Here is a 26,805-nt window from a genome sequence, read left to right on the forward strand (position 1 = left end):
ACTTCCTGAGAGCAGGGAGCTAATTCTTAGTTGCCCCTCAAGAGTCATCTTAGATGTATTTCTTTTTCAGTAGAAATACCCCAAAGCGTGGCCTTGGTATCCCTCACCTGCCCTCCCACGAGCACCCTGCACTTCACACATCACAGCAGTCCTTACTCTGAGCCACATTAACATCCTCTTCTGCTGGTCTGGACACACACAGACACACACAGATTGTGAAGTGTGCAAGGACTGGCACAGATATTTGTTCCTAACTGTCTCCCCAGCGAGGCACCTAGTAGGCTCAATAAATGGTTAATCCCAGAGCCCCTCACACAGTGATCACCAACAGTAGGCTTCCCCCCAACACCCCGCAACTGGCTGGTGGGGCAGGCAGGATTGAGATGGCTCAGCTCAGCCCAGATTCCTGGGCACATCCGAGCACATGACCCAGGAATTCCCCAATACCTGCCGGCAGCCAAGTCCCCTGACGTAATCAGATTCCCTGTCAGGCATTCTCACTCTGAGACAGACCAGGTCTCCCTTGAAGGAATCTGAGCATTGAGTTTTAGCAGTTAAGATCATTTCCGAGTTGTATGCTGTTCCGGCTCTGTGTCTGTTTGTCTGCCTCCCTGGCCTGTCTGCTGTAGGCAGACAGCGGCCAGGTCCATTCATCACTAAAGCCCTCTCTTGTAGTTCCTTAGAGGCCAGCAGGCTGCGTCTTGACTGGAACCGAGATCTCTTTTCTCTGCAGACTTTGGCTATCATGACTTGCCCCCTAAATGGGGATTCACATTCTGATCAAAGGAATCTGAAGTGAGGGCGGGGAAGGTCCAAGAGGTACGGGAGATCTACCCCAACTCCCCACCCCCCCACCCCTGCAATAGTCAGTTTAGCTGGGAACAGAGGGAAATCACTTTAGCCTTTGAATTCCACTGCACACGCATTCCTTTAGTTCATAAGCATCTATTGAGTGCCTTTTTTGTGCCTAGCAGTGGGCTAAGTGTTAGGGATACCTGGAATCCAGATTAGGTCTAGACTAATCTAGATTTCATAGAAGTCTTGATTAAGCTTGAAAGGGAATTTTAGGCTCATCTGTATGATTCTTTCATCTTACTTATGATAAAATATTGATTCATCTGGCTAACTGTCTCAGATCCTTCAGGTCTCAGCTTAAAAGGCTCTGTCTTTAGGAAACTGCCCCAGACCAACCTCCTCCTCTCTGCGCTAGGGGCTCCCTCCTGTTATATACCCCAAGGGCATTCTGTTCTTCCCCCATTGTGTACACATCTTCCTCTGTCTAGGATTTGCTTATTTCTCACTAGACTGAGAACTCTCAGAGACCATGTCCACCCTGGCACCATCATATCCATAGGCCAGCACCTAGTGGGCACCAGTATTTGTAGAATGACTAAGTGATGGGGTAAAAGGCCACAGACATGGTTGGTGTCAGTCAGAACTAGAACTCAGGGCTCCTAACACTCAGCCCTGTGCTTGATCTTATATTACCCATGCTTCCTCTTGAGAGCCCTAATCTATCTAGATGGCCCCAGCTACCTGGCCCCAGGAATGGATGCAGATCTCATTGGGGAAAGGAAGTGGGGGGGGGGACTTTCACCTGGGCCTCATTCTATTTTCACAGATAACCCAGGGGAGGCCGGCAGAGAGAAGAATGCCAAACTGGCTACCACCTCCTGTGATCCTCCAGATTTGGGGAAGCAGTGTTGGTTTCCTGCATAAGTGGATCCTCTCCAGCTACAAAGGAAGCCAGCGGCCCCATTCTCCACCCCTAACTCACAATAGAAAGGATCAGTGGAAGTGGGAAAGTGGGCAGACACTAAATATAAATTTCAGTCACTGGGGATCACGTCCTTCTTGATCTTCAGCATGTCCTGAATACACAGCTGGCGGCACCATCCTCCTGAGGCCTCTGAATCCCAGCTCTGCCAGTTTCTCACCAGTTGTGTGGCCTTGGGCACAGGATTGAGCTACCATGAAGACTCAAGGGGAAATGTTCCTTTCTCCCCATTACACTCCACATCTAGATGAAGCAGGAGAGCCTGTGGATATTCTCATTTCACTCTAAATGACACTCAGTATGGGGATTCTGGACCTGGGGATTCTGCTCCAGGCCTTAAAAGTGAAGCCATATGTCATGACCTACCTGGCTCCAAAATCACAGAAAGGAAAACTTGAGTGGGCAGCTATTTACAGGTTTAGGGACACAAGTTATATAGCAGGAGTGTAATACATTTTTTAATGAATGAATGTTTCCCTTTGTTTCTCTCCACCTCCTCCCAATGCTTTGTAAATTCCACCACATCTTGAGGGACCCACTCAAATTTAGAAGCCTTATTTGCTGAAGAAGTAAGAACTTTCCAGAACTGCATTTCTGGGATACAATTAAGGTTGATCCAACTGAAGACAGTTGAATTCAGAACCCTGAAACAGCTCTCCCCTAGCCCTCCAACTTGAGAGTCTGCCTCCATCCCATTCCATCCCTCCTTCCTCCTTACGGTCTTAAAGAAGTGGTCAAGTGCCTTTACAGATTTTGATTTGAGAGAAGCAAATTACTCAGGATGGGGAAATACTTTGGGGACCTCTAGTACTGTCAGGTTGCCCCTTGCTAAATGAGAACAGCACAATGGAAAGACAACAGGTGCCTCTAACCAGGACCAAGAGCCTCTCAGGGGTAAGCGCTGTTCCAGAGCCCCTGAAAATTTCTGGACCCCAGTGGTATCAACCCCCGCCGCCACTCACCCAACACCCCTCAACACCCCCACAACATCTCCGCCCCGCCCCGCGTAGCCGACCCCGGCGTAAGGTATTCCCCTTGCCTGACCCTCGGGGGCCCAGGTGGGCGGGGCTCCATTGACACCTTTCCCAGCCTCTCTGGGAGGAGGCGGAGCCAGGGACCCGGCAAGCCAATGCTGGCGGTCCTGGTCACGCGCAGCCGGCGATCAGGCCAATGGGTGCCGGGGGGTGTGGCCAGAGCCTCTAGTTCAGGGCGTTTATAACAACTTGGAATTCGGCGCCTGGTCGCGCGCCTTGGTACGGCTGTGGATTCTCGCGCCGCGAGTGGGCAGGCGACCTGGGCTCTAGGTCTCTCTGCCCAGCCGATTCCTCCTCTGCCCTCGCTCACCTGCTCGCCATGGAGTCCTTGGCTTTCCCCCGGCGCCTCGGCCCGGCTCCCTCGGCCACCGCTGCCCTGGCCGCGGAGCTCGTTCGGCCTTTGGCCGACGGGCTCCTCAAGTCGCCCAAGCCCCTAATGAAGAAGCAGGCAGTGAAGCGGCACCACCACAAGCACAACCTGCGACACCGCTACGAGTTCCTGGAGACCCTGGGCAAGGGGACCTACGGGAAGGTGAAGAAGGCGCGGGAGAGCTCTGGGCGCCTGGTGAGTGCGGCTCCCTCTCGCGGCGCCAGCCGGCCAGGCTCGGGAGTTAGCCGCAGGCGGCGGGTGATGGAGGGTGGGCCGGGAGCTAGTGCCTTGCTTGGTGGACTTGCCCGCATTCAGTCTTTACCGCGCTGAGGTTGCGTATGTGTATTGGGTGCTGGTAGTGTTCACTGTAGAAATTGGCCATGGCTGTAGGGACAATGGTAGTGGACCTGAGAACCCCACCAACTCCGGTCAGCAAGTGATGATTGCCAAATAAGTGAGGCGGGGTGCATAGAGGACGAAAGGTGTCCAGAGATGAGAAGGCTTCCTAAAGACGATGAGACTTAAGTGGAATTTTGCTTGTAACAGACTATCCAATAGAGTGGGATGGGGAGAGGAAGTAGAAGGCACCTGATCTTAGCAAGGGGTTAGTAAATGTGTGTAGTTGAATGAAAAAGTGAATGAAGTGTCCAGTTCCTCAATTCAGTTCTAATAGTCTGGCAGCCCAGCATACTGTGGAGATATCACCCCCTCCCGGGGGGCGCGGGTGGGTTTGACATTTAGGTCCTTTCCAGGTCTAAGATTGAGTCAGAGTTTCATTGTGATGGGTTTTTAATTCTGGTAAATGTGAAACTAGGCTCTCGTGAAAGATCCACTGTGCCCCAAGATACCTTTGGGTTTGGGGCCTTTTCAGGTATGTGTCCTGTTAATTTGGGATGTGTGTGTGTGTATAGTAGTAGTAATCTGTGGGACCTTGTGTAATTTACTTTATCTCTGTACTCTGTTTCCCCTTCTGCAAAAATGAAGAAAACAGAGCCTCCCTCACAGCTGCTATGAGGATTGAATGAGATACAAATATGAATTTAAATTGTTACTGACAATAGAACCCGCCATGAGAACTGGTATTTATATTTGAAAAGGCTGGCCCCGAAGGGATAGCAGTTTTGCCAAAAGTTAACAATGGTCCCCAAACTTGAGTTTAATGTGCATAGGAATCACCTGGGTGCTTGTTTAAAATACTTCTTCATTCCTTCTCTAGTTCATCACCCAGAGGATTTTATTCTGAAGGTGTAGGATGGGGCCAAATAACCTGTATTTGGGGGGACGGCTGCGCCCTGCAGGCTTGGCATGTGGGATCAGGACGCAGATCAAACCTGTGCCCCCTGCAGTGGAATCGCAGAACCTTAATCACTGGACCGCCAGGGAAGGCCCTAAGTACTCTGTATTTTGACAGGCCTTTTAGGGCAGGTGGTTTAGGGATTGTTTTGCCAAATCCAGTTGGGTGCTGGTTATGAGATGTGCATGTATGTGTGTGTGCCTGCATGGGTGGCCATGGTCTGCCCTATCAGCTGTGGCAGGAGTTACCTCCCCAGACTGTTTGCTTTTGCAGCCAGTAGATGGTTTCAAATTCAAGAAGTCATTTCATTGGTGAAGGAGAATGGATGCTGGGGAAAGGGAATGGATTATGGCCTCATCAATAGGACCGAGTATGTTTTTCCTGCTAACACCTGGCACAGTCCCCAGTTGCCTGCTGCCAGGTTACAGCTATTGGGCAATCATGTACTTCCTGGCTTTCCTTTTCTTTCTCTTTCTATAAAGTGTGAGGGCCGGGTGAGGCTCCAGGCTGGAGACAGCTGGGCCCAGGCTTTGTCAGGGGCTCAGCTGGAAAATAGCTGCTTGTGGCTCGTGCCTCTTTTGGGGGGCAGACTGGATTGGGGGCACTGGGGTGGCCTGGAAACTGAGATTGAAGTTCAGAAATCCCATTAAGCTCTTGACCTGGGTCACCGCATGTGTGTCTCTGTGTGTGTGTGAAAGAGAGAAAAGGAGAGATCATTGATTCTGGAATGAGATAAACCAACTTTCAGTTTTCAAACCTCAGTGGCTGTAGGCAGGGATTCCAGCTCTTATTACATCAGAACAGAGAGAATTCAGAAGGTGCTCCCTGGCTTCATGTCTCTTGTATACAGGGAGCCCACATCAGGAGGAGTGGGACCTGCCCTAAAGCTCCCTGATCCATAGACCACCCTGTACTTCTTGCTCAGGGTCTCCCTCCTCCTTGGAGAGCAGCTCTACGCGCTGCTAATTGTTTCTCAAAATTCTGGAGAGGAATCCTCCCCCCACCGCACCCCCATTCCTGTCTCTTCACTCTTCTCCCTGAAGAGAGACCAACCTGGTGCCTCAGGATCTTCAGTGGGGGAGAGGGGTGTGGGAGCAGCCCACAACCTCCCCTCAAAGTGAACTGAGGGTTCAGAGGAAAGCCCGCTGGGTGACTTCCATCTCAATTTCTCTCCACATTTCGCATTCCCACCCTGCCTGGATAGGATTCTCAGGGGCCAGATGGGATTGTCCAGAGGGAGGGGCAGGTGAGCAGGACTAATGGCTCCTCCAGGAGGGCATTAAAGGAAAAACCAATATTTGCTCTGGATCTCCTAGCTCTGACTACACTCCTGGTAGCCACTTGGCATTTCCTCCTTTGACTCTCACAGCTCTCCTGACCACCCCTCCCCTAAAAACAAAAACACCTGCTAGGGTCCCTGGAACGGTGGCGTCCCCCAAAGCCTTTAGGTTGATCTGCATGGAATTTTTACTCCATGAGGAGCACAGGGGAGTCCAAGGGGACAGTGATCTGGGGCAGGGGTGCTTCTGTCTCATATATTGGATTGTTGCATGGGATTTCAAAATGTTTGAAAATGACTGAGATGGTCTGATTCCTTCACTGACAGATGGGGACACTGAGGCCCAGAGAGGGAAGGGGACATGTCCTGTGGCTGGTTAGTGGCATGCCTGCAACATAGGCTCCTGACTTGACCACCCCAGGTGCTAGATGACCAATACTGAGTCTTGCACTGGGAGTTGGCTTTGGGCTGAGCCCAGGCTTGCCTCAGTGTGCTTTGTCATTCCAACAGCTAGCTCCGACTGCCTTTCCCAGAGCTCCAGGCGCGCTGAGGGTGGGAGGAGTCACTGGGAACAACCCCCACCCCCATACATACTGACAGTGTCGAGAGATCCCGAGTAGGTGAGCTCCACTACATTTTACTTTGTCAGGAAGACTGCTCAGCTCAGCATCAGAGTGCAAGCATTCAGAATCCTGGCTCTACTGCTTACCGGCTGTGTGACCTCTGTGTATCTCAGTTTCCTCATCTGTAAAGTGGGGATTATAATAATTCCTACCTCGTGGGGTCCTCATAGGATTAAATAAGATAATATATGTGAAGTGCTCAGCACAGTAGCTGACACACACAGTGTTACTATCCCAGCAAGGCTGGCTTTGTTGAGGTCCTACCCTCCCTCTCTTGGGGGAGGGAGAGTCCACCCCACCCTGGGTCTGTCCTGCCCTGAGCAAGAGAATGGCTCGTGCTCAGCTTCCCTAAGCCCTTTGGTCTCTACGTCGTTCAAAGTCCCAGTCTCTCCTTTAGCCCCTGATCCAGAGAAGGGCTCCCGCCTGGCCAGCTGCCAGAGGCCTCTTCTGTGCGGTGCTGCCCTCCCAGCTCCTCCTGCATCTGCCTGCTCAGCAGCAGGGAGGGAGACTCCAGCTGCAGGTGACTCTTGTCCTTGGACTCTGGCCAAACCACACAAGAGGGCTGGGCAGGGAAGCACCTTGCCTGGCAGCCTGGCAGAGTGGGCAAAGAAAGGGTGGGCACAGCATGGGGTTTAGGGGAAGCAGCTCAGCCTCCCCTCAGAGCCCATGCCTGCTCCCAGCCTGGTTCTCTGGCAGGCTGGGTGGGATGGTGAGCCATCCCCACTCTGCCAGCCCTGGCCAGCCCAGCCCAACCTCTCCTGCATTATCTAAATGGGTCATCCTCCAGCTCCTTGCCCCACCTCCCAGAGGCAGCTGCTCCGTGAAAGGCCAAAAAGGAGTCAAGGATCTTGGCTCCAACTCTGGGTGATAGCTATGACCAGAGATGCCCAGCTTGTACCCTCTCTCCCGGCACCTGAAACCAGCACCTCTAGATCTTCTTTTTCTAAGACCTTTCTGCCATCCTCTCCTGAATCCAGATTCTTCTTTTTTTTTTTTTTTTTGCCGTATGCGGGCCTCTCACTGTTGTGGCCTCTCCCGTTGCGGAGCACAGGCTCTGGATGCGCAGGCTCAGTGGCCATGGCTCACGGGCCCAGCCGCTCCGCGGCATGTGGGATCTTCCTGGACCGGGGCACGAACCCGTGTCCCCTGCATTGGCAGGTGGACTCTCAACCACTGCACCACCAGGGAAGCTCCAGATTATTCTTGATCTGAGTTCCTGTGGGGACAGGGAGGAGAGAAGGCAGTGTTTAACCAATTGAGCCCCAGCGCCCATCTCTCCAACGTCTTTGTATATCTGTAAGTGGGATGAGGGTGGCTGGTGGTACTGCACAGCCTGGCCCATGGTAGGGTGTGGGGCATTCCCTTCTACAGGGGTAGGAGGCAGGGAGCTGGAGGCAGGGCAGAGCATCTGCAAGGAACTTTTGTCTTCTGAAGTGGTGGTTTCTCCAGGCAACACCCCTCCATCTTGGGTCCTGACAGCCTTGATATGTTGAGGAACCTCGGAAGAGTCACCTTTCTGGACTTTTGTGTTTGCCATTTACAAAATGGGATAAGGAGTTAGCTCTGCTGCCTTTCCAGGATGCAGGGCCACAGCGGCAAGAAAATCACTGGGCTGGTATCGGTAGGAATTTTGCTCAGGCAGGTAAACATAGATATAGCGTGGGGCCTCTGAATAAACCTATTATAACAATCCTTGGTTAGCACCTTCCTGGCGTAGTAGCACGTGACCCATTTTTGAAGAAGCTCAGCGGAGAATGCTAGAGTTTGGAAGGGAGCTTAGAGATCCTAATGTGCAAATTCGTGTATAGTTCCTTTCCTTTCTTTCTGGCCTGTGCTCAAACCTTTCTCTCTGCCTGGAATACCCTTGTTGCACTGCCCCCCTCAAAGGCCTGCCCACCTCGGCTTGGCAAACCCCACTCTTCCTTCAAGATCTAAAACAGAGTTTTCCCCCAGGGGTGATTTGCCCTGCTCCTCCAGGCGAAGGAAGCTCTCCAGTGCTCCTGGAGCCCCTGGGCAGCCAGGGATCTCAACTGTCATGTTCATCACACTAGACTGGACCAAGGGCCTTGGCGCAGGGGCTATCCAATTTTTGTCTGAATCTCCAACACCTACCATAGCTCCAGGCACCTACCATAGCGCCAGGCACGTAGTAGGCATTCAGCAAATGTTTGGAGGATAAATGTCCTTTTATTTTTCAGATGAGGACATTAAAACTAGCCAGGCCAGTTAACAGGATCATTTAAGTGACTTCTCTCTAGTTATGTAGCTCCAAAGGGGCAAATAAAGACTAGATACCTGGGCTCTTGACACCCCTCCACCGATCTGGTGTTCACATTTATATTGTCATTGTTGTGCCTCTGTTTCCTGCCCCCTCTGAGTAGGGTGGCCGTATAATATAACATCTCAACCCGAATACTTTGCGGAGTAAAAGGGGCACTGTTAATAATTATACGGGATGACCCAGGATTGTCCCCAGGGAGGTGGCCTTCCTACCTCTGGGTGATCCATTCAGCGACTGTTTTTCTCTTCCTTTCCTCTAGTCACTATATTTGAATGGTTGCTCAACTATATTGCAGATGAGAACAAAGGTCCCTCAAAATGAGTTCTCACAAACATGGCTGACTCTCCACCCATGCCTTGGAAAAAGGGCAGAAAGTCTTATCTGGGCACTGGTGCCATCAGTCAGGGATCAGCCCAATGACTTAACCAATAAATATTTATTTGTGATTTGTGTTCACCAGGAAACAGTTGAGGTCTGTCCAGTGGGACTAGGATAGATGGGGGAACAGTGGCCCAGCCCCACCAGGGCAGTGATACATGGCTCTTCTTGTCTGTCACCTGCTTGGGGACTGGTGGAGGCATGAGGACCTAAGTTGTTTCTTTCCTGGGAAGTACCAGCCAAGCTGTGGTCTCCTAAGACCTAACATAGACAATGCGGGGGCGGGGGGGGGGGGTGTCTTGACCTCACCCCCCGAGGCCAGAGCATGAGCTTGCAGGAGGACGGAACTGTCCACTAAGGATCAACAATTCTGATTTTAAACAGTAGACTTCCAGATTTGAAAGAAATAGATCTCAGGATTCAACTTGTACACCCTCTACCCACGCAGGGACTCCTTCTAGCACCCCTCAGAGCCCTTTATTTTTTTGAAACCTCATTTCTTTTAGGCCTTGTCTTCTTTAGAGCTCTGCCTCCTAGCCCACGATGATTCATCTCATTGTACATGTTTGTGTGTGTACAATTGTACATCCAAGATATGCCTAGTTTTTGCATATGTGTGTACCTTAAGCTCTCAGATATTTGTTTCATTATCTAGGTATGTGATTTATATGTGATTTTTTTTTTTTTGCTCTCTATTAATTCAGTTTTATGGGCCTTTATCTGAAGAGCTCATGGCATTTTATCTATTGTCTGATTTTTTTCTTTTTAACAGGAGAAAAACAAATTTAATTTCACATGTACAGGAACCCCCCCAATTATGTGGCTCCCCAACAGTCAGGCAATTGAGGCTTACCTGCCATCCCGAGCTAAGGAGAAGGGGGCAGGGGTCTGCCATTGGAAAGGGGAGGAAGGCAATTCACAGAAAGATGGGAAGAGCGAATGCTTGGTAGATAAATGTTTGCTGGGCCATGCAGATAAGTCTTCCTGATGAAAAAAGTTATCTCTGCTAATAGCGCTCTCTCTGGTACAAACCTCCTGTCTAAATTCTTTAATGCAGTTAAGGGAGGGATAGAAAGCTCTTCTTGAGTCAGCTGAGCCTTCATTGTCTTCAGCTCAAAATCATCCACATGCCAAAGTGACAGTCTGGGGTAGCCTGCCCTGAGCCCCACCACCAAGTAATGCAATTACGTTTCAGTGCAGGCATTTGTGTTCATATTTATAATCACCATAACCTTTAAAGTCTCGGCAAACATGTTTAGTTGCCACTGGATTGGTGTGTCCTCATGTACAAGTGACAACTCTTTCATTTGTACCTAGAGTTCATTTTTTGCAGTTATAAGACCATAATTCTTTTCTGCAGTGATAATTCATAACTGAAAAATTATTAGAACATTATCTGATATATCAAGACGGTTGCAGCTCTGGAGTTTCTATGTAGGAGAGACTTTAATGGCTCTAGTGGGTTGGAATTAGGAGCAACAAGAGTTGTCTTGAAGCTTCACTGTATTGTCTGATTTTTAAAACAAAGAATTCAGAGAGAAAAGAACTAGTCCATAAAATCTCCCCTTCAGGGAGAGAAAAAGGGTCTGGAGAGGTGTTCAGGAACCAAGCTCCAGGCCGGTTGGAGGAGGATTTAAGCCCCTTCCCCCCATCCCCACCCCCTGGGCAATTCTAAGCCGGGGATTTTTCTGCTTAGCTCATTGGGGTGGTTTGGAGCAGAAGGGGTGGGGGGCGTGAAGAGAACGCCTGAGGTGCAGCCGGGCCCCTGCAGCTGCAGCCTGGGCCCCTCCAGGGGCTTGGGCAGGAGACTCCATGGTGACCGTCCCTCCTGCTGCCATTGTCCTCCCTGCCCTGCTCTGGGAGGGCGAGAGAGCCGGGCCTCCCCTCTTTCATGGATGCAGCTCCAGGGGAGGAGCGGGGCGGAGGGCACGCCATCCCTGGCCTGTTGCCGGGGTGACCAGGCCCAGGGCATTGTGAGCTGCTCCTCTTACAGGATTACGGCTGTTCCGCATTCTTGTCTGAGGGGGACATAGGCCCGAGCCCGCGGTCCGCAGCGGAGCCGGAAGCCTTTGTCTGCCTCCAGAGCCCTGTGAAAGGGGGATTAGAGGCCCCGCCCCTTGGGCTCTGGGTTCCCTTTTTTCCAACTCCTTTTGAACCTTGAGGGGAGGCGAACCCTCCTGGGAAATGAACGAGGAGCTGTTTTCCTCAGCCTGTGCCTCGGGATTTCTCATAACTTGCCCCGCTCCTGTGAAGGGGAAGTCTTATATTTACCATTTGTGTCCTTGGACAGGACTTGTCAGGAACTGACCAGCCCTGTGACACCCCACCCCATACCCGCCCAGCGCCTGATGCCAGAGTTGTAGCCTCCGAGGGCCCCGGGGCATTTATATGGTCACTTCACAGAGTCAAAGCAGGAAAGCACCCCAGACATCTTAGTCCAGCCTGTTTATTTCACAGAAAACGAGGCTGGGAGAGGGCATGGGCCTTGCCCATGAGCACAGCAACAGAGCCTGGAGGGCCCAGGTCCCCTGACTCACCACGCGGTGTCTTCCCCACACACTGCATGCGCTGTTGGTACTCTGTCACCATCGCTGCTCAGTGCGGTGGAACAGAGAAGGGGGCGAGATGCCTCAGTCTCTAAGAGCTTTGCTTAAGCTGCTTCTTGGCGGTTCATTCTCCACTTCCTCTTGCCTCCTTCCACCCTTCCTGAACCCACCACATGTACCAGCCAGAGAGTTTAATCCTTAAATGGCATTTTCACCTTTACGGACAAGATAGCAAAGCCCAGAGGACTCTGTTTAACTGTCTAGTTGTTTGTTTGTTGCTGGGGGAGAGACATTACTTACCTAGACCGAAGAGACTAGCATTTTTTTCATAACTTTTTTGGGTGATTTTTGTGTGTGTGGTAAAGCATACGTAACATAAAAGGTTCCCTCCAGCCTCTCTGCCGCCCGCCCCAGTGAAGGGTGGAGAGGCTTCTCTGGGTGCACGCTGTGGCCTTTGCAGCGGCTGTAGGCAGATCACCAGGGTCAGGGCTCCCAGAGTGTCCTCAGGGATGCCTTTACCTGCCAGACCTTTCTCCTCACTCTCCTGCATTCTCTGCTCCCAGGTGGCCATCAAGTTGATCCAGAAAGACAAAATCAAAGACGAGCAAGATCTGATGCACATTCGGCGAGAGATTGAGATCATGTCATCACTCAACCACCCCCACGTCATTGCCATCCACGAAGGTACAGAGGTGGAGCATTTGAAGCTGTGTGTGTGTGTGTGTGTGTGTGTGTGTACGTGTGTGTGTGTGTCCAGTTGGAACAGATGACACAGAGGTAAAAAAGACACAGGCTGGATTTGAAACCCAGCTATATGACTTTGGGCAACTAATTTAATTTTGTCTCTGGGCCTCAGTTCCTCATTTGTAAAATGGGATAATCCCACCTACATCACAGGGTTGTTGCAAAGGTCAAATTAAATGTCACCAGGGAATTCCCTGGTGGTCCAGTGGTTAGGACTCTGTGCTTCCATCTCAGAGGGCACGGGTTTGATCCCTGGTCAGGGAACTAAGATCCCGCATGCCCTGTGGCACTGCCGAAAAAAAAAATTCAAATTAAATGTCACCAAGTGCTCCTCTCATGGGAGGAACTCCACAGATTGTAGGCATTTTTGTTCTTAGGTTTTCCGTACTGGAACACTGTCTCCCCAGACCAATGAGATCCTTAGCAATCTGGGGGAGGCTGAAACATACGGGGACCTGCACGCGTCTCAGGTGTGTGGGTGCTGTTTTTCTTCATATACAGGAGCCAGACCTCCTGTCCTCTGAATCATTCCTGCCATGGGGCTGGCTTCTACTTCTCCTCGTCTCTTGAAGCCTCCTCTTGCTCTGACATCGGTGCTGGCTTTCCACTCCAGCTGCCCTGTTCCCTGTGACCCAGACAACAAAGTGAGCAAGAGAGGGTGATGAGGGAAAGAGGGGGAGCAGCATCCCACACACACCTGTCTGCTTCCAGCCTTTACCTAATATCAGTTAGACAGGAAGCGAGGAATGGCAGGAACAGCAGGAAGGAGGAAAGGGAGCCTGTGGCTTTGCCCTCAGTCTGAATATTCCTGATAGGAAGAAAGAGAGGTCTCCTCTCTTAAGTTCTGTTTAGAGGAAGACTTAGGGCAGAGCCACTGACATGGCCCTGTGGCCTGAGCCTTTCCCATGAGCCCTAGCAGGTGGCTGGAAGGCTAATTGTTTCTCTGTTTATTTCCCCCAGGGAGGAGTGGGTTAAGCCAGGCTAAGCTTGGTGATTGGGCTGTGTGTGTGTGTGTGTGAGAATTCTTCCCCACACCCATTATCTATAGCTAGGTCTGGGAACTGATCTCTGAAGCTTAGGATGTAGCTGCTACATACTGCACCTTCAGATTCAGCAAATGTTGGGGTGTCATAGTTACTGTGTATCTGGTAGACCTCCCCCAGATCCATCCCCATCCACAGACTTCAAGAGATATGGACTGGGGGGAAGGCTGCAGTCCTGGGAACTGACTTCTAACATAGCTGCTCTCCAGAATGTGCCCTGGCTGGCTCCTGACCCCCAATTTTACGGCACAAAGTTTGCACACATCCTGCAGAGATGTGGAGAACCACAGGGGTGGAGCCTCAGCTAGGCACCCCCCAGCATTCTGGACCACTGTGCTCCCCTAGGAAAAAGCACAGTCCTCCTGACCATATATCCAACTGCCTGGGAGCTGGGACTCTTCTTGGGAGAAGCCTCCTCTCTTAGCTCCTTCTCACAGGCTAGACAGTAATCTCTCTGGGGCTGGCTGAGCAAGCCAAACTCATAGGACTCGTTTGACACAAAGATGCAATATCACAGACACATGTTTTGACACACACCCTGCTGAAGGGCCAGTTTGGTGAACCAGCCATTCCCTACTTTTCCAGGAGGCAAGACAAGGCCTGAGGTGGCAATAGGGCCCCTTCCTCACATGGAGATGAGCCAGCTGGAGTAGGCTGGCTGCCAGGAGCCCAGCCAGTCAATTAATTACCAAATATTTATTGATCATTTCTATGTACAAAGCCCCAGCCTGGATATTCTGGACGGGAAGTCAAAGATGTTAAGGGTGATCAATATCTCAGCTCTCCATGGTACTTTACAGTCTACAAAGCACTTTCATACTTTATTCCTCTTCTGATCCTCAAGTCAGGCATTATTATGGGCATTATTTTTCAAGTTTATGCGTGAGGATGCTGATAATAAATATAACAGTAGGTACAGTCTGTTGAGTGCTTGCTTGTATGTCAGAGCCCACACCAGCTTGCTCCGCCAGCCTGAGAGCTGTGACTAACTTTTATCTATTCCTCGCCCCAGCTCTGTGACGTTGCTATCATTATCCCTCTTCAAATGAGGAAACTGAGGCACACTGATTGAATAACTTGCCGTGGTCACCCAGCTAGTAAATGATGGGGGCAGGATTCAAATCCCAAACCTACATTCTTACTGATGTATCTAGAAGAGATTTGCCCAGGGTCACGAGGCAAAAAAGTACTGAACCAGAGAGCCTGGTTTTTCATTCTCATCCAGTGATGTCTCAGAATTTGCAGGGTAGTGTTAAGAATCCTCCGAAGCCTGAACTTCCAAGGAAAGGGAGGGTGAGCCAGTTCCCTTGGCCTTAATTCGTTGCTACTGGAAGGTGTTGGGAGCATCAAAGGGCACTGTCCTGCCTCATTAGCAGATGTCTCTGGTGGGAGGTCCTGTCTGGTTTGGGGGCCTGGGAGTGATCCGTGTTCCCTAGTGGGGAGCAGTGCACTCTGGAGGGGCCTGACATTCCTGCCTTGCTCTGCCCCAGTGTTTGAGAACAGCAGCAAGATCGTGATCGTCATGGAGTACGCCAGCCGGGGCGACCTATATGACTACGTCAGTGAACGGCAGCGGCTCAGCGAGCGCGAAGCCCGGCATTTCTTCCGGCAGATTGTCTCCGCCGTGCACTACTGCCACCAGGTGAGCGGCACCTGCCTCAGCCCTGTGCTGAGGGGGTGGTCCCTGGTGCTCGGGGGCTGGTTTCACCAGAGAGATTCCATGACTGGTCCAGGATCACACAGGGAGATCGAAAGAGGCAAGACTCAATTCTGGACTCAGCCTGGGGAATGTTGGTGTCTCTGGCTTCAAGTCTCTTGGCTGGGGTTGGAAGGACCATGATTTGTTGTAGTACGTACCAGTAAAGATGGGCCTCCCAGCCTACCTGTGCTCACCCCCACGCGGCCCCCTTTGTGTTTCCCTCACTGTCCAGACCAGGTCCTCATGTCCTTCCCTCCCTGGTGGCCTTCCCCTGACCCTCCTCCCTCCCTCTTTCAGAACAGGGTTGTCCACCGGGATCTCAAGCTGGAGAACATCCTCTTAGATGCCAATGAAAATATCAAGGTGAGCCTCACTTCTTGTCTAAAGCTGCTTCCCTACCCCTCCCCAGCCTGTCTGCACTGTCCCTTGCCAAGCACCTCTAAGCCCTTAGGGGGTTCCAGAAGGAGCTGAGCAAAGCTCAGACTCTTATGTGGGTGCTGATAAGGACCTTAGCCATCATCCGTTTCAGTACCTCATTCTATGGATTGAAAGCTGAGGCCTTATGATAAGCAGTGATTTGCATGAGGTCCCATGGCTAGCAAGTGGCTGAGCCTCAGCTAGAACCAGAGTCTTCTGACTCCCTGACCAGTGCTCTTGACGTCACAAGGCTGAAGGAGTCTAGATCTAAGGTTGGCTTCTGCTCACAGCCTTGGAACTGGCACGGAGAGGCCATGGCCTGAGTTCTCCCCACCTGCACGCATGCACATGCACGCACGCATGCGCACTTTAATCTGCCGCAATTAGGTAGCCCTTTAGCACCTTTCACCACAGCAAGCACTCCAGAGCCAGCTTCCTGCTTTCTGCAGCTGCTGAATTCCCGTGTCTAAGTAGTTAAATTTAGGCCTGAGAAGTTCAGGTCGATGTGATAAACTCGGGTCTTGGGGCTGGAAGGGGAGACGGCAAGGGCTGGCCCCTGCAGATACCTGGAAGGGCTCTGACTCTGCAGTCGGACCCTCCTCAGAATCTTCCCGAACCCAGATCATAGTCCTTTCCCCAGTGGCCCCTGACCTGTGCCCTGAGGCGCCCTGGTACTGAGTTCATTTTCCTTACCAGTTGCACTGAGTTCATTTTCCTTACCAGTTCCCGGAGTAGGTGGGGCTCTCTTTGATGCTGACCAGGAAGGGGGAAGCCAGAGCCAATAAATCCACACAACCCAGGCAGGCACGAACTTTCCCATCTGCACCAATCATCTGCCTCATTATAGGCTTCAACTGGTAACTGCCTGATAGGAGGTCGATAAAACCCATAAATGAAGGAGCCGGAGTTCATAAACAACTTCTCCCCACCCTGGGCACACGTGACCATCTGCTGGGGATGAAGAGGTTGGGAGCAAAATGGCATTGGCCTCAGCCTTTGTCTGAGGATAGCTGGCGGAAGGGTCTTTCTGAGGAATGAGAAGATGGGCTTGGGGCCCCTCAAACCCTCAATATCAGAGGGCTCAGGAAGTCCTGTAAGAAGATCCCTTCTACTGGGCTATAGCCATGACCGTAATCATTGTTCTTCCTTCAGTACTGATTCTCAGCTATACTGGGCTGACCCCAGTCCCGCCACCACGTTCCTGCCCGGGTGTGGGCAGAGAGATGCATTCTTTGCTGGGAAGGGCAGCCCAAGCCCAGGTCATGGGGTAGCTTGCTTCTGAGGTTCATGGCATTGGCATAAGACATTGTCTGTCCCCCTCCAACTGGTAGACCCTTCCTTTAGTCAGTAAGTGGCCATTAGTCCCACCCATGGGTCACAGCTGTGCTAGGAGTTGCAGGAGGGGTGGGGGCAGGAGGTCAGCATGGGAAGCATATTGATGTGGCAGTATGAGGAGACGGAACTGACAAGCAGGGGCTACCGTGAGCCACTGCAAATTGTAGGGCTTCATGGGAGGAGGAGATCTCAGGGCAATGGAAGGCTTCCAGGAGGAGGTGTGCTTGCTGGGTCAGGAGGATGTGTGTAGGCAGAGAGAGCATCCCTGGAGTAGAGTACAGCGTGAGCAAAGGGGCCTGGGGAACAGTGAGGACCCTGGAGCTCCCCGACACCTCTGCCTACGCTTTCCTCATTGACACAACCTCCAAAGGGCTCTTTCTTCCAGGGCCTGAGCTGTGTTGGTGGTGCCCGGTATGGGGTAGGGGTCATGGGCACCCTTTCCTGCCGCTAGGGCCTGGGTTTCCCCGGGGTCTGGCGGGGGGCAGACCAGGAGCTATAGAACAACACAGGCCTTGGTGTGACCCCTGCCTGTGTTTGACCCAATTCTGCAGATCGCTGACTTTGGCCTCTCCAACCTCTACCACCAAGGCAAGTTCCTGCAGACATTCTGTGGGAGCCCCCTCTATGCCTCGCCCGAAATCGTCAACGGGAAGCCCTACACGGGCCCAGAGGTAAGTGTCTGGACTCCTCCGCCAGCCTGCCTCAGCTTAGATCCTGAGAGAGGGATGTGCTACTTTTCTAGTTATTCCCTTTCTCAGCTCACAAAACTCACTTCCCCACCAAAGTAGTGTATGGCCGGGTCTCTAGCGGGAGTGGCAAAACTGGAACAAGAGTCTTCTGCCCCCCAGTCTGGTTCTGTGCCCCTCACCTTCCACATTCCCATTTCCTTTCCCAGCCCCCAGCCAGCCTCCCTGGAGGGATGGTGTCTGTCACAGCCAGCACTCCTGGCCCAGAAGGGATGACCTCATCACTGATCTTATGTTTGTGGCTGCTCCTCCCAAGGGGAGGCAGATGACAGCAGCTCTCCATGAACCTCAGTCCCTTCTGCAGCGTCACCCTCTCTGCCCCTGGGTACTAGAAGGAGGTGGTCCTCAGATACACTGGGCTCTGGGTTCTCCAACATGGGCTCCCTTTTCCCCATGGTACTGAATGAAGGTGAGGCTGGAAGCCCTCTAGCCTGTGGCATGAGGAGGTCCTTGATCCTCTCTCTCCCTCAGGTGGACAGCTGGTCCCTTGGTGTTCTTCTGTACATCCTGGTGCATGGCTCCATGCCCTTTGATGGGCAGGACCATAAGACGCTGGTGAAACAGATCAGCAATGGGGCCTACCGGCAGCCGCCTAAACCCTCTGGTGAGTGAGAGGTGTAGGTGTTCTCATCTAGGTGTTGGGTGTCCTTTGCTCATTCCTGAGGCAGCAATTAAACAGTGACAGTAAAGTGAAGAGGGCAGCCCACTGTAGATGGAGTGTACCTTCCACCTCAACTCCTGCTGTCATCTCTTTGCCTCCTATGTCTGTGACCTCTGAGGAAGGAAGGGATAGCTCCTTCCTTCCTTTATGGGCAAGCTTTATCATATTTGGAAAGTGCTTCCTAAGGTCTAGCTTAGATCCTCTTTGCTACAATTGTCTCATTTCCTACTGCTTTTGTCCTTGTCCTTAGAAGTCTTTTTGTCCTTTCACGTACGATGTGTAAGGCAAGAAGAAAGGTGTGAGGACCTTGGTTTACTCTTGAACAGTCCCTACCCTCAGAGGGTTGCATGTCAGTGGAGCAAAGGAGGATACACACTAACACATAAACATGGCTGTGGTCCTGAGGGGTGGTGGGATGCAGGAGGAAACCCGACAGTCAATCCAGGGAAGCTGGAGACTGGGGGGCCGGCCCGGGCTGCAGCGTGTATGGAGCCCTAGATGGGAGTGGCATATCTGACACAGGAGTGAGCAGTGTCTTAGCACAAATGGGGGTAAGCCAGTGAGGGGGACTGTGGGTGCCCATGCTCATGCCTATGGATCTGAAACCCTTCTCCTTCTTCTTTTAGATGCCTGTGGTCTGATCCGGTGGCTATTAATGGTGAACCCTACCCGCCGGGCCACCCTGGAGGATGTGGCCAGTCATTGGTGGGTAAACTGGGGTTATGCCACCCGTGTCGGGGAGCAGGAAGCTGTGCACGAGGGAAGGCGCACCGGCGGCGACTCTGGCCGGGCCTCCGTGGCTGACTGGCTCCGGCGGTCCTCCCGCCCCCTCCTGGAGAACGGGGCCAAGGTCTGCAGCTTCTTCAAGCAGCACGCGCCTGGAGGCGGGAGTCTCGCCCCTGGCCTGGAGCGCCAGCATTCGCTCAAGAAGTCCCGCAGAGAGAATGACATGGCCCAGACTCTCCAGGGGGACCCAGCTGCTGACGCCTCCCCTCGCCCTGGCAAGGGCAACCTCAAGCTGCCGAAAAGCATTCTCAAGAAGAAGGCATCGACCTCCTCGGAAGGGGCAAGGGAGGGCCCTGAGCTTGGCCCCGTCCCTGTGAGCCCAGGACAGGCTGCCCCCCCGCTCCCCAAGAAGGGCATCCTCAAGAAGTCTCGCCAGCGGGAATCCGGCTACTACTCCTCTCCTGAACCCAGTGAGTCTGGGGAGCTCTTGGATGCAGGGGACGTGTTTGTAAGTGGGGATGCCATGGGGCACACGCCCCCCCAAACCTCAGGGCTGCTGCTCCATCGCAAGGGCATCCTCAAACACAACAGCAAGTTCTCCCACGCAGCCCTGGAGCTCACAGCCCACACCGCTTTTGGTTCTTTGGATGAACTGGCCCCACCTCACCCTCCAGCCCGGGCCAGCCGCCCCACGGGGGCAGTGAGTGAGGACAGCATCCTGTCCTCTGAGTCCTTTGACCAGCTGGACTTGCCCGAACGGCTCCCTGAGCCCCCACTGCGGGGCTGTGTGTCTGTGGACAACCTCGTGGGGCTTGAGGAGCCCCCCTCAGAGGGCCCTGGAAGCAGGTCCCTGAGGTGCTGGCGGCAGGACCCCCTGGGGGACAGCTGCTTTTCCCTGATGGACTGCCAGGAGGTGACAGAGGCCTACCAACAGTCACTGGGGGTCTGCTCAAAGCTCAGCTGAAGGTGGGGGGCGTTGCCCCATCCCGGCTGGCTCTAAGACGCAGCTGGCTGCACCCTGAGGGGAAACTGCCTTCTTCCCTGCCTCCCAGGACCAGCATCCCAGCCCAGAAGGCTGGGATGGTTTGCAGTTGAGCCCTGGGGAGGGCTGGATGTGGGAAGTGGGCAAGTGAAGTGTACTGAGGGTTCAATGTCTTCAGCCGCATGGAACCAAGAAGGTAGTAGAAGGGAAATGAGTAGAGAAGTAGAGAGGAAGGCCCAAGGCTGAGTCCAGGTTGCCTGTTTCTTGTACACATAGTAGGGCCGCAGAGAGCTGGAAAGAGTGCTCCCAGCGCCCAGCTCCTATAAAGAGTAAGTTTTGTGCATGGTGCCCTCCTGCCAAGGTGGGGATGGAAACTCTTGAAGTTCACATACACATTCCCATCTCCACCAACCACTCAAACTGGAGTGTGGCACCCCCCTAATGTGCCTGGGGTGTCCTGGGAGTGGTCTTCTAGAGTGTGCCCTTCCTTATTTATCTGAGCAGTAAGAGAACACAGCCTCTGTTTCCTCAAAGGTTCTCTCCCCTTTCGCATCCTCCAAACCTGGCCCAAGCCTCCTGGAGTCGCTGCTATGAATCTAAAAGACTTGAAAAGGCTCGGGCTGCTACTGGACATCATCTCAAGGGGCCCGGATTCCCCTGGACCCCACCTTGGACCTCAAAGACTCTGAACTTCTCTAGCCTCCAAGCTGCTCCTGCTACTGAGAATGGATGTGTCTGTTTCTCTGGGCTTTCAGGGCCTAGAATGTTCTTATTTATTTTTATGTTTTCAGCTCTGCATTTTTAAAATAGTGAATCTTACTGTTTTCAATAATGTGAATACTATGTTCTGGGGAAATGCACTATGATATCTAAGTTTTGTGTACAGGGAGATATTTTTGCAATGATTCCCTACTGATCAAGGGGAAGCCGGGGGCCTTTTATAAATCTACATGTCCCATCGCTCTGTCTGGAAGGGGTCTCTGGCTCCCTCACTCCACGCCCTGATTCTATCTACCTGATGGTCCCTCTTCCCTTCTGTGGTGGCTAGAAAGAGCCACCCCATTAAAAACCAGAACGATGATTGGAAAATAGCTTCTGTGGTTCTCTTTGGGGAAGTGGGGGCACAGGTCTTCGAGTTTTCTCTTAACACACACTCCCTTGGACTCTCACAGATGGAAAAAAGAGAACCTGCTTCATAAAAACAAAACACCAAAAACCGAGCTCTTAGCTCCAAAGGACTCCCTGTCACACCTCCATCAGCGGTTCTGCCCTTGTAAACACCCAGCGGGGAGGGTGCCCTGGGCTAAGGGTCCCAATTCGCTCCTCCCGCATTTAGCACTAAAGAACTGGGTTTGGCAGATTATACAGCCCTGCCCCCACCCTTCCCCCTCCTCTCCCATCCCTCTCCCATCTAGCTCCGTCCCCTGCTGCTTGTAGGCACCTCCACCGCCTTTATTCTCTCCCTCCAAAGAAATCCCTTTCCCTCCAGTGCAGGCAGCTGCTCCCCACTCCACCCCCCAACCGCCTGACTCTTAGAGGAAGTAAAGAATGCTTGGAATGCCCCCCTCGTTGGCCGTCCCTCTCCACCCCCTGCAGAGCATTCCCCGGACTCCCGCTCCATTGAGAAACTCCCAGGCTCTGAGGGCTAGGATGAAAGGGAGGATAAGGACAAAGTGCAGGCAGGCAGCCGGCTGGCTCCAGCTTCAAGCAGGCTCCCTCCCCCATACCTCCCCCGGCTCTGGTGTTCGCAGGCCCCCAAACAGTCTGCTCCCCGTACACCTGCCCTCCTGCCGGCCTTCGGTGCCTGCCGCTTTGGAGCATCTGCACTGCCCTCCCCCTCCCTGCATCTGGGGAGCTGGCAAAGTTGCTGAGTCTGGGGAAGAAGTGGGGAGGCCAGGCAACTATGGGATCAGGATGGGAGAGTAAACAAGAAACCGTTTAGGCTACAGATGGGGTATTTCAGTCTGATAATTTTGAAAAGGCTCCACGTCTCCTGGTGATGGGGTTCCCACCTCCAGCCTTTTCATGGAGACTTTTCAAAGCTCTTCCAGCCCCGAGGCTCCACCACTTGAAAACAAGGCAGGTCCAACTGAGTGCTGGAGCTCTGGGCTAGACTGTGGGTAGACACAGGAGAAATATAAGGGAGGGTCTTTACCCAAGAAGCATAGAGTTCAGATGTGGAGTTAACTGTGTTCATTTATTCATTGACTCAGGAATCAAGCCCTATTGTGTGCTAAGCTAGCTCCGTGGAAGATACAGGTAATTGCTCTGTTTCTGGTGCAACGCATAAGATCCTAACCTCAGAGAGGTTGCACACTGAACAGCAAGCCAGCATGCATAAAAATAAGTAAAATTCAACAGAAAAATTTTTAGTTCAGAGAATGTAGAAGGGGAGTTGGGATGATGAAAGAGAAGAATTGCAACTTAGGAGGTAACAGGGCTACCATTTTTTAAGTGCTTATGTATCAAACACTTGATATGTTATGTAATGCCCAGGAAAGCCTTGTTAGTTCGGCACAATTTTTATCATTCTCGGGTCACAGAGGAAGAAATTGAGACTCAAAAACATAAAGTAACTTGCCTAGTTAGCAGGTGGGAAAACTCAACTCAAATCCAGGTCTGAGGGATGCCAAATCTTAGCGGAGTGGGCGACGTGGGGGGGGCTCATTTAAACTAGATTGGGTTTGGAGAGTTGGGAGAATATCAGTGAATGGAACTACAAATACTTATTGAGACACTATTACATGCCACACTCTTGTCCAGGCACAAGGAGTATGGCAATTCCTTCTGCCCCAGATGCCTTCCCCTTACCTCCAAAGCCCCAAAAGGGAGCTGGGAAATAGAGGGTGAGTGAGAACACGGAGAAGCTAGAGTGGGGAGACAGGACAGGAGGAGAGAAGGGACGCCAAGCCCCTGCAGCCCATCCTACTAACACTGCTGGCGGGGCGGATTTCTAGGAAGAGGAGGGAACACAAAGGTACTTGGTCCTGAGATCTTTGTCCTCTTTGAGGTCTGTTTGCTTAACCTCTTCCAAGCCAGGGGCTGGGAGGGGTGGGCAGGAGAGGGGATGGATGTGGCAGAAGCCCGCTGGGGAAAGTGACTCTGGGTGGGAAGAGAATGTCTATTACTCCAGCCCCTAGAGACCCAGGCTCGGGGATTCCATTTGCACGGAGTTTCCTTCCCCTCGCTTGCCAGGATGCTTCCCCTCACTTGCCAGGATGTTTCATACCAAAAGCATTCCAGAAAGCAGGCTCAAAGAGATGACTCTGGGCCCCAGGGGGGAAGGCTGCAGCCCTAGGAATATTTAGTGCCACATCAGTGCTTCTGGAATGTGAATAACCCAGACAACCACCGGGGGCAACTTGGGGAGACAGGAAAGGGCCTTCAGAGACCAAGGCAAGAAAGTCTTGGTCAGAATTCTCACCTTAGCCTCAGCCCTTTCCTGGGGCAAGTCCATCCAGGCTGTCCCTGAGTGGAAGCCCCCTCACTGGGTAGTACCGAGGCTCCTCTGCACGGAGCGGGGAGACCCCCACAGCAGGCATGTCAGGAGGAGCCCTTCCCTTCTCCCCAGACCCCATCCCAGTCAGGCTGCCTTGGACCTTCTGATGGGCTGGTGGGAAGGGGAAATGGCGATGCAACAGTCCCCTGCATGGCACAGCGCCCATATCCCACTAGAGCTTCTGCTCAGCTCTGCAAGCCAGAATCCAGAGACTCACTGACAGCCAGAGCATGTCTGGACTGTGATGAAGCCAGGACAAAGGGCGAGCTGAGGAGCCTGGGCGTTTTTAAGAGGAGACTGGGGTTGGGGGGATACATTTGTATACAAAACGGACAAAAATCTCTACCCTTACGGGGTTTCCATTCTAGTGGAGGAAGATAGACAACGCAATAGATATAATAAATAGGTGAATTATATAGTATATTAACAGGTCATAAGCATATGAGGAGAATGGGAAGGGGACAGGGAATAACGTTTTAAATTGGGGTGATCAGAGAAGGGCTCATCGAGAAGGTGGCATTTGTGCAAAGACCTGAAGGAGGGAGGTGCTAACCACATAGATATTTGAGGGAACAGTGTTCCAGGTGGAGGGAACAGACAATAGAAATGCCTTAAGTGGGAGCAGGTCAGGCTAGTTCTAAAACAGCCATTGAGGCTTTAGGGCGAGCAACACGGCACCTGCCATGCCTATGCTAATGGTTCCGCCGTGGCCCCGCAGCCCAGGGACTCCTCCGGAACTGTTGGGAGCAACTGCAGCGGAAACTGCGGCAGAGCCGGCCAGGCTTTCCCAGTCCTCAATGGGGACCAGCATTAGCGGTCCAAGGTCCAGCTATATTTACAGAACCAGCAAATGATACCAATGGAAGGAAGGAGATTTCCAGTTTTTTGGAGAGCATCTTTTGGATGGCAGCTCCCAAAGACAGACGCAGCATTGAAGTTAACAGGTGTAGGAGAAGAAACCCTCATAAGCTTATTAAAGTTAAGAACAATATAGACGTTTGTCCTGAATGCGGTCACCTGAAACAGAAACACGTCCTCTGTGCCTATTGCTATGAGAAGGTGTGTAAAGAGACAGAGGAAATCAGAGGACAGATAGGGAAGCAAGAGGGAGCCCCTTTCAAGGCTCCTACCATGGAGATCATGGTGCTGTACTTGGGGGAGACACCCTCCGAGCAAGATCAGGGTAAGAGGATCATTGAGAGAGAACGGAAGTGGCCATCCTGGTTCACCCAGAATTGACACCAAACATGTTTCGAGAGGATAACTTCACATAAGACGTTTCTCCTGAAAAAGAGGAAGATGCTTTGTTTTTATGTTGGTTGTGTGCTTGTTTTTAAATCATCAGCATAGCCTAAAGCATTCTCTATAAGCAGTTAGTTTTTTTGCGGGTAATTTGAAGAATGCATCAGGAGTAAAGTCTGAAAATGTTCGTTTATGCAGAGGCTCAATGGATTTATGTGTCTGTTTCTATTATACTATGAAGTTTTAGTACACAGAATTTTCAGGACAGAAAAATAAAACCTAATTTAAAATTCATAGCCAGAATTATGCGTCTGGGCTCTGGTTTTGTTTGCCACTGGTTTTGCTTACAAGAATACTTACACAAATGCTTTTGTTTAAGTAACACCTGAAAATAGGTTATTTAAATTCTGGGTATCGCTCTTTTAAGATGGTAGATGTAGCAGTAAGAAAAAGTTCGTTCTGTTTGGTTTTTTGTTTGTTTGTTTCAGCAAATTAAAATTGCCTTTGTATAGCACTTTAAAACAAAAAAGCCATTGAGGCTGGAACAGAGTGAGTGAAGGAGAAAGTAACAGAGAGAGGGTCAAGATAGGAAGCAGGGGTCGAGCAGTAGAGCACCTAGGGCCTTGTGAACCATTACACAGGTTATGGTTTTTTTCTGAGTGAAATGGGGAGCCAGTGGGAGGTTTTGAGCAAAAGGAATGGTGTAATCGGACGAAGGATGTTTTTTGTTAATTCCTCTGGCTGCTTGTTGAGAATAGCCAGGGGGTGGGGGTGGCCTGCAGGACTGGAGGGATGTTGCGTCCACTATTCGAGTGGGAAAGGTGGCAGGTGGAGGGGGGTGGGGGAAGCTAGGGAGCACTTCGACCTCCAGCGGCGATAAGAGGTATAAGGAGTCTGGAATTTGGGAAAGAGATGTGAGTTGGAGATAGAGATTTAGGAGTTGTTGCTAGGAAAGAATTTCTGCTTTGGGTGGAAAATCACCTTAGTTGATCTCTGAAGTCCCTGAGTTCTAAAGGTTCTAGGATTTTATTGAATAGGAAAGCAGTTATTTGTATAGCTGATCAGTTGTTGGTGAAAGCTTGACAGCCTTGACAGCGGGGGAGGTGGGTGTTGCTGAGCTGGGGAGGGAGTTCTGCCTGTTTGCAACTGGCTTTCTCCTCCTGAGGAAGACAACGGGGCTTCTCCCATCCTTGGGAGAAGGCTGGGGGGCGGGTTGGGGAGGAACGGTCCGTTGTAGAACTGAGTCTTCCTGTACGAGAGGGCTGTACTAAAAGACTTCTCAAGACCCTCCCGCTCTGAAACTTTACGGCTGTGCATCTTCTAAGGCTTTTACAGGTTTTATAAGAACATGGGAAATGTCACTCTTGGGCCAGGGCTCTGCCTCTGACACTGGCAGAGGGGATGGGAGTTGCCTTGTACATCCCAGGCCCCAGAGAAGAAGCCGGCTCCCGGATTCCCAGTTCTCTTCCTGTGTTTCAGAGCTTCCTGCTTCAGATCACTGGGGAGCTTGAGCGCAGCCCACAGGGGGCCTGGGGATCTGCATTTTTAACAGGCCTGGTGATTGGTTCTGATGACACCGAAGTTTGAGAACTGACTCCAGGTGAGAGCCTTAACTTGCCTCTACAGAGCTGCTGCCTTTAGAGGAATTTTATGCCACTGGGCACACAGCTTCTCTCTGGGATACAAACCTCTTTCTCTTTCTCCCTCTCTTACTCTTATTCTGCCTCCTTTTGGCTCTAAAATGCTCCCATCACTGATTGTTTCTCGGAAGAATTCCCCATGCTTTTCAGGCTCTTCCCTCCTCACTCCAGGCACCAGTCCTCTCCCCCAGCTAATCCCACCTTCTCAATTTCACCTTTTCCCCTCTGGGGGCATTTAGGTCATGTTGGGAGAATGAGTCATCCTAGGGTTGGGGAGGGGGGCTTTAAGTCCATAAATGGGCAAAAACTCTGATTTCAGGTCTCAGTCTCTAGGAAAGAGCCAATTTCTCCCCACTGTCCCCCGCCCCCAAAGGAATTCCCCAGAGAAAAGGAAGGCGTTGGGAGAGGTACTGACCAATGAAATTCTAGAAACAGCAGTTTTTTAGGAGATAGGAGACTGACTCAGCTTCCCTGATAAACAGACAGTGC

At 51.9% G+C, this 26,805-nt stretch overlaps 1 protein-coding gene and 1 pseudogene across 1 annotated transcript; both read left to right on the plus strand.

The window, feature by feature from the left end:
- The first annotated feature begins 3,034 nt into the window (after positions 1-3,034).
- Positions 3,035-21,013, plus strand: NUAK2 (NUAK family kinase 2). Its single transcript, XM_060010263.1, has 7 exons — positions 3,035-3,376; positions 12,146-12,266; positions 14,860-15,011; positions 15,366-15,431; positions 17,372-17,491; positions 18,038-18,170; positions 18,854-21,013. Exons 1-7 carry the CDS (start codon positions 3,131-3,133, stop codon positions 19,915-19,917), a joined length of 1,902 nt encoding a protein of 633 aa, XP_059866246.1. The 5' UTR covers positions 3,035-3,130; the 3' UTR covers positions 19,918-21,013.
- Positions 21,014-22,731: 1,718 nt separating this feature from the next.
- On the plus strand, positions 22,732-24,673 carry LOC132429847 (large ribosomal subunit protein bL32m pseudogene; annotated as a pseudogene).
- The last annotated feature ends 2,132 nt before the right edge of the window (positions 24,674-26,805 follow it).

The sequence above is a fragment of the Delphinus delphis genome, chromosome 1 (genome assembly GCF_949987515.2).
Source record: "Delphinus delphis chromosome 1, mDelDel1.2, whole genome shotgun sequence".
In the NCBI taxonomy this organism is placed as follows: Eukaryota; Metazoa; Chordata; class Mammalia; order Artiodactyla; family Delphinidae; genus Delphinus; species Delphinus delphis.